At 35.5% G+C, this 11,888-nt stretch overlaps 2 protein-coding genes across 2 annotated transcripts; both read left to right on the top strand.

Moving 5' to 3' along the window:
- Positions 1–820: 820 nt before the first annotated feature.
- Positions 821–3,943, top strand: LOC140167802 (uncharacterized). The gene is made up of 2 exons (XM_072191096.1): positions 821–1,034; positions 3,076–3,943. Exons 1-2 carry the CDS (start codon positions 836–838, stop codon positions 3,378–3,380), a joined length of 504 nt encoding a protein of 167 aa, XP_072047197.1. The 5' UTR covers positions 821–835; the 3' UTR covers positions 3,381–3,943.
- Positions 3,944–5,520: 1,577 nt separating this feature from the next.
- Positions 5,521–6,279, top strand: LOC140168754 (bone morphogenetic protein 2-like). Its single transcript, XM_072192165.1, has one exon. The coding sequence runs from the start codon at positions 5,521–5,523 to the stop codon at positions 6,268–6,270; it is 750 nt and encodes a 249-aa protein (XP_072048266.1). The 3' UTR covers positions 6,271–6,279.
- The last annotated feature ends 5,609 nt before the right edge of the window (positions 6,280–11,888 follow it).

Below are 11,888 nucleotides of genomic sequence, written 5' to 3'. Positions count from 1 at the left end.
AATCATATACTTAAAAAAACTTGCTTGATTTATTGTTGTAAATAAGGTACGTTTTACAAAAGTGTTGTTGTTTCAGCTCTCTTTGCAACATAACTCAAGAACCACAGGACCCATAAAAGTATATCTGTGATATTTGAATTCTTCTACATATTATATGAAATGATGTATGTAATTTTTGCCAAAGCGCACTACCATTCGCAAGATGCTGTGAAGTACCAACTCCGGGACCAACTCGCAACAGTTTAAAATAGTTGCTAAACTTAAAATGTTTTTATTTTATCAAAACCAAAACCCAAAATATAATATCTTTAAAATGTTTTAAATTCGTTTTGCGTTTGCTGTGATACTAAGTTGAAAGATAGGGGGTCATATAGCTTTTGTGATCGTTTCCAACTTCTTTTTAGCCCGTTTACCATATTTACCTCCGAAATTCAAATTGAAGTAGTCATGAAATTATGTAACTAAAATCAAGGCCCGAGCTATTCGGTAATTTCGAGGTGGATTATGTTTTAGTAAACCAGAACTCAGAGTCAAGACTCTAGACTGTTGGATCGCGTCGATGAGAATATCTGCGTTTATAGCGGTTATTGTATAATTTGCAATGTAGTAAATGTCATGATTTAATACATGTATTTTGTCTTCTATTCTATAACAGATAAACATGTACGGAATGGGCATCTTTTTCTTCATAGCTGTATTTTTGAGCATTTCGACAGATGGTTGTTTGCGAGCTTGCAACACCAGAGACGTTGAAGCACTAGAAGAAGTCTCCCAAGGGCCACGAAGTCTTAGTGAGGCAATAGAAGAAGTCCCACGACGTCTTAGTGACATAGAGATGGAAGCTTTCAAGCACGTTTTCCTCGCCAAATTGGGGTTAACAAAGCCACCATCGAGAGAAGAAATCGTAAATTACACATCTAATGCTCCAAACGACATGGAGGTTATTTACAACCGAAAGGAGACAGAGCATTCTGGTGTCCGTCCTCGAGAAAGACGAGCAACGACAAAGCAAGTGGTCAGCTTCACAGGAAAAGGTAAGTTTACGTATGCCAAAAAATAAATGGTTCTAATTTAACTTCATTGATGACATGATCCGGGAAAATACAGCCTGTCTAAAAAAAAATTGTGCAAGTGAAAAGCGCCCTCTTTGGCAATTAGAAAATACCGTTGTGACATGATGCTTACATCAAACGTCAAGGGCGCAGTCTTAACTCTCACATGCCGTTTGTTCTGTTCAATTTGCGTGTTTCAATCTCGAGAGATATAGGGTGCACAACTTATAAGTTCCCCCCTACATATTTTTTTTAATAAATCGAAAACTATTTGACAAAATGCAAACCTGTAAAATGCTATGGGTAGCCTTATTTGTTTTACACATGTGGACCAAATTTTAGCGTCACACGTCATTGCGTTCAGTCACAATGGTTCATTATATAAAAAAAGGAGACCGTTTTAAACAGTGTTAAAAGTTGCATCTGAGTCCATAGGACTCAATTCTCAAACAATACAGTAGGCCAGGGATATTCATGTGTTTGTAAAAGAAAACTTAATCTTTGGTATTCTTCTTCTTCTTCAAAAGCAAAGCAGGTGTTTTATTATTTTCTTTTTAATGATAAATGTCTGAGATGGAAGGGATATGTACTACAGTGAGAATAGACCACATCGCCAGTAGTTCATCACATGTGAAAAGTCACATTTTAATAATGCCGCGTTTGCCCGAATTTCTTCGCGGTAGAGCAATAGGTTTGCTGGATGAAAATGTACCGGTGAAAGAAATTGCTCGTCGTATGGGAGTTGCAATGCACTTGTCAACAGTGCAGGAGGACACATCCCCTACTAAACATCTAGACTTTAAGTTTTATTTCCATTACAAACACATGGACAGGCCTAACATACTGTATTGTTTGACAATTGACTCCTATGGACTCAGGTGCAACTTTTAAAACTCCCTCTTTTTTACATAATGAACCATTGTGGTCAAACGCAATGATGTGTGACACTACAAATTGGCCCAGATTTGTAAAACAAATACGGTTACTCATGTAAAGCCCTCTTCCCTAGTAAAAGTGGCACACGTGTGATTTTACCCTTTCGTCGTTAACTAAGCATATCTCGAGATTAAAACAAGCAAATTGAACAGAATAAACGGCATTTGAGAGCTAAGCCTACGCCCTTGACGTTGATGTAAGCATCACGTCACAACGGTATTTTCTAATTGCCAAAGAGGGCGCTTTTCACTTGCATCATTTTTTTTGAGACCCTAAGACAGGCTGTAGTTCAACATGTATTTCGCAGCATAGAATAGGAGCAATCATCATAGGAGCAAAGAGGTGTATAAGAACACAGCCCATAAGGCTTTGATTTGGGTAATCTTTGATGCTTTCTCAGCTGACAAGAAGTTATATTCAAATCAAAGCACATCTCCTTTTGTGTCTGCCATACTCATGTTACTTCAAAGAGGCTTATGAAATATTGAGAACTGCATGCATGCGGCAACACAACCAGGATCACACAATTATTGGCAAATCTTTGATATCAACATAAAGAAAGGTCCATACCATAAAAGAATGCCCTATCCCCTAGATCCAGACCTAGATCTGACTGAAAACTGAAATCTAACTGAAAAAGGGTGTAAATTTAAAACAACGGTACTGTTTTGACTTCTCTTTTGACAATGACGCGAAATTTGTAAGGAAAAATATTTCGCCTGATAGCTATTCTACCAATTGTAGTTTAAATCGTTCGATCCAGTAATTACCAATGTGGGTCTGATGATGACTCACTATACACGTCATACAATTTGTGTGTAATCTTGGTCTACAAACATGCTGAAAGCTGCAAACAAAACTTTCAGCCAATCACAACAGCGGAAATCATGACGTGGTATCGTTAATCGTGTAATCGTGACATTATCTTCACCATAACGCAAACAAACGGTTGCGGTTATTATACTTCGTTTGTTCAGATGACGAAATAGCCACATAATTAATATTTGAATAAAACAGCGAACCAGTTGCGAATTATTATAGAGAACAGAAAAATAATTATCTTTTAAATGTTTCTACTTATTTTCAGCATCAAGGCGACACCAGACTCCACCTAATCATTCTAACAACCTCGAATACATCGACATTTCATTTGATAACTTCACCTTGTCCAACTGGTCCAATGCAAAAGTACTCTCAGCAAAATTGCACCTGTTTTTCAGCCAATTAGATGATGAAAATCCCGCAGCCTCAATTCGCAGAGAGCGAGGTTCAGTTGATGTTTTTCATACTATTGATGACCACGGGAGTAAAGAACTCCTTGACAGTCGTACTGTGCCACTTGGGGTACCGATATGGAGGACTTTTGATGTCACGGATGCAGTTCAACTTTGACTCACGAAGACGTGCTTTCGAGAAAAGAAATCGAGATTCAGTCAGCTTCATTAGAACTTCTCGAAGCACTCGAAGTCGCTACAGATACATTCTTATCACAAATTAATCAGAAGGAAGAAAATTTGGAATTGCTGCCGTTAGAAAATCATCTTCGCCTTGATGTGACTTTTCTTCCTGGAGAAAAACAAAAACCTCAACGTCGGTCTGGCCGGCAAGCTCGCAGTAGCGGCACAGATTGTACAAGGGGAGAAACAACCTGCTGTCGTGAGCAAAGAACTGTATCATTTGCTGATTTAGGATGGGATTACTGGGTGGCAAGCCCTGCTCATTTTACACTTTATCACTGCAAAGGGTCTTGTCCACAGGGCCATCGGATGGCCAACAATTATGCTTCTATTAGGTCACAATTACACGTGATCAATCCGTCAGAGTGGGATTCACCGTGTTGCACAGGGTCAAGTTTGACAAATTTGAGTATCCAACATTTAACGGCTACAGGTTATGAGACGGCTGTTATGGAAGATATAATTGTAGAAGAATGTATGTGTGTATAGCATAAGATGAAACGCGCAGAATTTAAATTCTTTTGAAAACGCTATTATTAGGCTATATCGCCCATATCGGACATCGAATCGGTGCTGCGTGCGCTACATCGGCGACGTTAGGATGCGGTGCCTTAAAGTTTGTTTTGCAAAACGTATGGAACATAGTTATTTTTATAAAAAATGTATTATAAAAGTCTTACTGCAAGTCGCTTCAATATTTTGTCCATAATGCAGTACTGATAAAATGCCAAATATCTGTTTACTGATTGCGAAGGAAGGCTTAATGTTTGAAGGTTTAATGTTTTTTCCAGTAATGTAAATAGAATTTTTAATTATATATAACGGTAGTTTTGTATCACTTCTTAGATTCATAAGGGTTACACAAGCATGACAAGCAATGCTACAAGTGTGACACGATTTGCTTATGGGGACAAAGGCATTTTTGAAAATTGAGTTCCTATAATTATTACCTTATTAGGATATCATATACTGAAAACAGTCTTGCATACTTGGTTCTAAAGTTCTGAAGTTTTGTGATGTTTATTTTCTTATGTATTTTGTTTTTTACTCCATATATTTGCCTTTGTCTTAATTTCATGGTCCCCTATGGACCAGATCATATCACAAATTTGCTTTTAAATAAAATAAATACTATTCCTAAAAATGCCAAATGTAGCCAACTGTGTAATGATCATGCGAAATGAGTCACTTGGCGCTAGTATTATTGTAAGTTAATTAAGGTTGGTCTGAACCCTGGAATTATGAAAACTTTCGGGCCTCATAACTGCTAAATTATTAGTCTAAAGAATATAAAAGTATACATTTTTAGAATGGAAATGACTTGATGAATTCATCTGTGAGGTCCGATTTGGGTCAAAATGCTCATTTTTGGAGAAAATCCCAAAAAACTGGTTTTTGGCCCAAATTTTTTCGTGCAACGTAACAAAAAAATTGTTTGGCCAAAAAAAAATTTTTATTAATTTTTAAAAACTAGATAAAAATATCTAGGGAGCGTTTTTTCATTTTTTTTAATTTTGACCAACTTCACCAAAAATATTTGACATTTGGGCGAAAATCAGGTTTTTTATGATTTTTTGAAAATTTTGCATTTTTGACCATTTTTGGTGCAAATTTCTCAAAGTTGGTCAAAATTCAAAAAAATAAAAAAACGCTCCCTAGATATTTTTATCTAGTTTTTAAAAATTAATTTAAAAAATTTTGGCCAAACAATTTTTTTGTTACGTTGCACGAAAAAATTTGGGTCAAAAAACCCGTTTTGGGGGATTTTCTCCCAAAATGAGCATTTTGGCCCAAATTGGACCTCACAGATGAATTCAGCAAGTCATTTCCAGTCTAAAAATGTATACTTTTATATTCTTTAGACTAATAATTTAGCAGTTATGAAGCCCGAAAGTTTCCATAATTCCAGGGTTAAGACCACCCTTAACGTGAGTATTTCATATTGGATATTAGACAATTGTGGCTGGCATCTCACTCAGCATAATGCTGAATTTACACTCGATCGCTTTGGCAGAGAAGTGAATTGCGTGAATGCTCAGTGTTCAAAGATGACGCCGTTTTCCACTTAATTGAGCATGCGTGCAACTCTGTTTTTCAGCCAATTAGATGATGAAAATCCCGCAGCCTCAATTCGCAGAGAGCGAGGTTCAGTTGATGTTTTTCATACTATTGATGACCACGGGAGTAAAGAACTCCTTGACAGTCGTACTGTGCCACTTGGGGTACCGATATGGAGGACTTTTGATGTCACGGATGCAGTTCAACTTTGGACTCACGAAGACGTGCTTTCGAGAAAAGAAATCGAGATTCAGTCAGCTTCATTAGAACTTCTCGAAGCACTCGAAGTCGCTACAGATACATTCTTATCACAAATTAATCAGAAGGAAGAAAATTTGGAATTGCTGCCGTTAGAAAATCATCTTCGCCTTGATGGGACTTTTCTGCCTGGAGAAAAACAAAAACCTCAACGTCGGTCTGGCCGGCAAGCTCGCAGTAGCGGCACAGATTGTACAAGGGGAGAAACAACCTGCTGTCGTGAGCAAAGAACTGTATCATTTGCTGATTTAGGATGGGATTACTGGGTGGCAAGCCCTGCTCATTTTACACTTTATCACTGCAAAGGGTCTTGTCCACAGGGCCATCGGATGGCCAACAATTATGCTTCTATTAGGTCACAATTACACGTGATCAATCCGTCAGAGTGGGATTCACCGTGTTGCACAGGGTCAAGTTTGACAAATTTGAGTATCCAACATTTAACGGCTACAGGTTATGAGACGGCTGTTATGGAAGATATAATTGTAGAAGAATGTATGTGTGTATAGCATAAGATGAAACGCGCAGAATTTAAATTCTTTTGAAAACGCTATTATTAGGCTATATCGCCCATATCGGACATCGAATCGGTGCTGCGTGCGCTACATCGGCGACGTTAGGATGCGGTGCCTTAAAGTTTGTTTTGCAAAACGTATGGAACATAGTTATTTTTATAAAAATGTATTATAAAAGTCTTACTGCAAGTCGCTTCAATATTTTGTCCATAATGCAGTACTGATAAAATGCCAAATATCTGTTTACTGATTGCGAAGGAAGGCTTAATGTTTGAAGGTTTAATGTTTTTTCCAGTAATGTAAATAGAATTTTTAATTATATATAACGGTAGTTTTGTATCACTTCTTAGATTCATAAGGGTTACACAAGCATGACAAGCAATGCTACAAGTGTGACACGATTTGCTTATGGGGACAAAGGCATTTTTGAAAATTGAGTTCCTATAATTATTACCTTATTAGGATATCATATACTGAAAACAGTCTTGCATACTTGGTTCTAAAGTTCTGAAGTTTTGTGATGTTTATTTTCTTATGTATTTTGTTTTTTACTCCATATATTTGCCTTTGTCTTAATTTCATGGTCCCCTATGGACCAGATCATATCACAAATTTGCTTTTAAATAAAATAAATACTATTCCTAAAAATGCCAAATGTAGCCAACTGTGTAATGATCATGCGAAATGAGTCACTTGGCGCTAGTATTATTAGAAAAGTTAATTAAGGTTGGTCTGAACCCTGAATTATGAAAACTTTCGGCCTCATAACTGCTAAATTATTAGTCTAAAGAATATAAAAGTATACATTTTTAGAATGGAAATGACTTGATGAATTCATCTGTGAGGTCCAATTTGGGTCAAAATGCTCATTTTGGAGAAAATCCCAAAAACTGGTTTTATGGCCCAAATTTTTTCGTGCAAAAAAACAAAAAAATTGTTTGGCCAAAAAAAATTTTTATTAATTTTTAAAAACTAGATAAAAATATCTAGGGAGCGTTTTTTCATTTTTTTTAATTTTGACCAACTTCACCAAAAATATTTGACATTTGGGCGAAAATCAGGTTTTTTTATGATTTTTTTGAAAATTTTGCATTTTTTGACCATTTTTGGTGCAAATTTCTCAAAGTTGGTCAAAATTCAAAAAATAAAAAACGCTCCTAGATATTTTTATCTAGTTTTTAAAATTAATTTAAAAAAATTTTGGCCAAACAATTTTTTTGTTACGTTAGACGAAAAAATTTGGGTCAAAAAACCTGTTTTGGGGGATTTTCTCCCAAATGAGCATTTTGGCCCAAATTGGACCTCACAGATGAATTCAGCAAGTCATTTCCAGTCTAAAAATGTATACTTTTATATTCTTTAGACTAATAATTTAGCAGTTATGAAGCCCGAAAGTTTCCATAATTCCAGGGTTAAGACCACCCTTAACGTGAGTATTTCATATTGGATATTAGACAATTGTGGCTGGCATCTCACTCAGCATAATGCTGAATTTACACTCGATCGCTTTGGCAGAGAAGTGAATTGCGTGAATGCTCAGTGTTCAAAGATGACGCCGTTTTCCACTTAATTGAGCATGCGTGCAACTCTGTTTTCTGAAATAGCATCGAGCATAAATTTCACATCTCAAACACAGATCAGTTACACAGTTATATGCTGGACACCATAAAACAGAATATGAGGAGAAACTTAGGAGAAACGAGCTAAGATAATGCTTTTAAGTTTCTTTAGGTCAAGTAAGAAATAAAAACTAGTTTCTCGTCATCAGTTGTGTAACTTTGTAGAGGAAGAGTCCCTTGTGAAATAATGTTATTTGATGGTTATGACATATGTCATACCGTAAAAACTTGATAGTTAGCATATGTGCTTTTATATTGAGCGCTTTTGAAAACATGAAATTGTACCAAAGTCCTGTGCTTTACCAACTTAGCTAATGGGGTTGAGACACACATTTGTAGGTTTACTTGTTCATAAATAACTTTGTGTATCAATGATTTGCTCAAAACCCTTTACACTTTTGAGGATGGGGCTCTTCATGATTGCATGTTTTAAAAGCGCTTGATAGTAAGCACATAATGCTAACTATCGAGTTTTTACGGTATTTGGTAGAAGCTCGCTTCTCCCAACATTGATGGTGAACAATCATTTTGATACTTCCAGTACTACTTACTGAGATCATTTCTGTAAAATGGAGGTACAAAAAAGAATAGAAAAAGTAATTGTATTCATATATATTACTTTAATGCCATTACAAAAATACAAATTATATAGGCCTATATATATATATTTGTATATAAACTATTTCTTTTCTTAGTATTACAGATATCTGAATAATTCTTAATCAGATTATATAAAACATTATATCATTAGCAAATCATTGATTTCAACATACATGTGTATAAAACTATTCATTTGTAAAATTGCTACAAAGCATAATTACAGACAGATCATCTACACTACAAACATACATGTCAAAATGACAAGATACCTGGTTACATGGGGAATGATTCACCTTTTTGATAAATCCCATAAGCCTTTGCGAGTACACCTGAGAACTCCGATCTGCGCCGATGCACACATCGTTTATCGAACATCGTTACTGTGCACTGCAAGTCGGCGTGACGTAAAATGACGAGTTCTCAGGTATACTCGCAAGGGCTTATGGGATTTACCGTAAAGGTCAATTAAGAAATCTGAAAATTAGGTCAAAGGTCAAAATATGCTCATAAACTTAACAAAGGTCTCAATATTTGAGCCTGCTATTTGGATATATTGCACTTTTGAAACTTCATTAAATTTCTTATTGATCCCATACCAACCAGTTTCTTGTCATTTTAAGAGTATTTTAGGACATTTTAAGATTATACTGGTTTGAAAGACTTTATGTGACTCCTCACATAAGGAGTCCCTTGAGTTGACTGGCCTGTACAGGCTGCAACAAAATGATTGGTACCCACTGGTTTTGGTGTTTAGTGAAAAGCCCGCTTCTTTCAACGGCAACATAGGATCCTCTTGGAATGGCAAGAATTTATAGTTTGTAACCTTTTATCATATTAATTGGTGAATATTTTGTTGCATTTTGACGAGACAGTCTTGTCCATATTCACTGAGAACTGATGGGTACCAATCATTTTGATACAGCCTGTATTACACTGTAGGTAAAAATATTGTACATATAGGCTGTATCAAAAAGATTGGTACCCATTGGTGCTTATTGAAAAGCCAGCATCTTCCAAATGCAACATTAGATCCGCTTGGAATGGTAAGAATTTAAAGTTTATAACCTTTCATCATATTAATCTAACAAAAATTGGTGAATCTTATGTTGCATTTTGATGAGACAGTTACTGAAAACTGATGGGTACCAATCATTTTGATACAGCCTGTATTACACTGTAGGTAAATATATTGTATAAAGTAAACTTTAACTTATTAAAATAGTAGTTTATAGTTATGTACAAAGTATGTGTATGTATAAAAATAAAACCAAAGGTTTCATTTAATTGTATATATTTGTTACTATTGCTACTAGTATATTAATTTGTTTAAGTAACAGACTATTTAGATGTTCTGTGATTTTGATACAAGGCAACCATGGTACTATAAAGAGAAGTTATCAAAAAGGCACATATTTGAAGGAATTATTTATTATAAGGTTCAATACTTTGCCAACCCCATGTGCCTTCATGTTTCAGGTGCAGAAGGATAAACATTTTTGGAAACAAAAAAAGGGGAATAATTTTGACATGTCAATAAAAAGGAGCTTTGAGCTCCTGATTGTTAAACACAATTTTAATCTTATGTAATAATATGATATTAAAAGAATAGCATAAAATCTCACCATACCTTCCTGCTTGCTTGATTTCTTGAATTCTTTCATCTTATATTTCAACCATTTTAAGTTGTTTTGGTTGACTATTTTGAAAATCCCCCACCCCTTGCACATAGCTACTGCCCATACTCACAAGTCACATGACTAAAGGGAAAATCCCTCTTTAAAGTGTTTGTAAGGATGTCCAAAACACGTAGCCTGCTCGATTTCATGTTGTTTGTGAAAATAATAAACCTATTACTATTTTCCTGTAGTCTGTACATGTATGTAAAATAGATATGGATACATTTGCCTTTATCCTCTCTTAAAGCCATATTGTAACATTTGCTGAGGAGGACGTCCTCAATGTTTGTCAAAATTCAGGTTATTACACGATTAAAATGTACTTGAATAAATAACATACCCTGCACAAATCAAGGCTTTAGGTGCTGTATGTGTGACACAATCGGAGATTTCTAATAAAAAGATGTGTCCCATTGTTTTATTCATACCATCAAAATATTAGTCAAACACATACGCAATGTTCATAACACTGTACGTACATGGTGTACCGGATGGTCACAACCCGCCAGTCACAATCAAAGGAGTGACAAGCATTGGCAATATAGGCATTGCAATTAAATAGCAATTTTCTTTGTTTTGTCTCATTTATTCGACTCAAAATTCAAAGGGGACACTTTTGAGAGTGAAGACTAACATTTTGAAAAGTAAAAATTAATTTCATATGGAAATGTTACAATATAGCTTAAAGCAGTGACATGCAGTTTTCGACCTGTAAATAATGGTTACAATCACATTACAGTATTACAATATCTAGCTACGGTGCCCAAAGTTACACAACCAATTATTTATCATATCAATTTAGTATCATTTTGAAATTATGTAAACATATCCTCATCCCATGTTATAAATATAATCGACCACAAGTAACGTTTGGCCTTTGATATTCTATAAATACACCTGTAGGGCAAACACTACACACCTTCCAATGAATAGATGATATACAGATATACCCTTAAAGCGATCAAACAAAATTCAGTCGGAAGTATTTATTTTGAGATACAGTCAAACAACGGAAGTAATTTCTTCTCTTTCCTATTGTTTTGGATACCCTTCAACTGCTCATATCTGTGGAACAATTTGTCCAATTTCAATGTGATTTCTGCAAAATGTAGCTTGGCAAATGCTTTATACATCAAAGTAGACAAATGAAACTTGCATATGGCCGACTTTGGACTGATTTTGCTTGATCACACCACATATTAGTCATGTCTACACTGGAGGCTCAAAACCTAAGGATTCTGAACCACTAGAGGCAGTGTTAGTGGGATTTAGGGATGGCGTTCATTAATATTGACAATGCATCATACAGCCCATTCCTATATTTGGCACTTTCCTGCTGTTGATGGGGTGAGGACAAGAAGGGTATCATGTGATTATGCAATAATGGAAGTGAGGGCAGGAGTCAAGACAAGAAGGATATGATATGATTACAAGAAGGAAAAATAATAATAATGGATAAAAATTTACATTTTTTGCTCCATTTCTTATTTTGATTTCTTATTTTGATTTCTTATTTTGATTTCTTATTTTGACTGGGTGAAAGCACCAAATTTGGCAATAACTTGGAGGAATGGTGGATTTAGTAATTTCTACATTGCAAGGTTCACAAGCTCAGAGGTTATTACCCATATGGCTACCACTGCACAGGTATACAAATACTACAGATACCAAAGATAATTATCATCAGAGTTGCCTACTTTTGGGCAGTGGCGTAGAT

The sequence above is a fragment of the Amphiura filiformis genome, chromosome 1, assembly GCF_039555335.1.
Source record: "Amphiura filiformis chromosome 1, Afil_fr2py, whole genome shotgun sequence".
Lineage (NCBI taxonomy): Eukaryota > Metazoa > Echinodermata > Ophiuroidea > Amphilepidida > Amphiuridae > Amphiura > Amphiura filiformis.
The sequence above is the reverse complement of the archived record's forward strand: the minus strand, read 5'-3'. Positions and strand labels throughout refer to the sequence as shown.

Bases quoted from the DNA above. Each gene is read 5' to 3' on its own strand.
- LOC140167802 (XM_072191096.1), top strand. From the start codon at position 836: ATGGAAGCTTTCAAGCACGTTTTCCTCGCCAAATTGGGGTTAACAAAG. The intron at 1,035-3,075 runs GTAAGTTTACGT...ACTTATTTTCAG, and splicing joins GGTCAGCTTCACAGGAAAAG to CATCAAGGCGACACCAGACT.
- LOC140168754 (XM_072192165.1), top strand. From the start codon at position 5,521: ATGCGTGCAACTCTGTTTTTCAGCCAATTAGATGATGAAAATCCCGCA.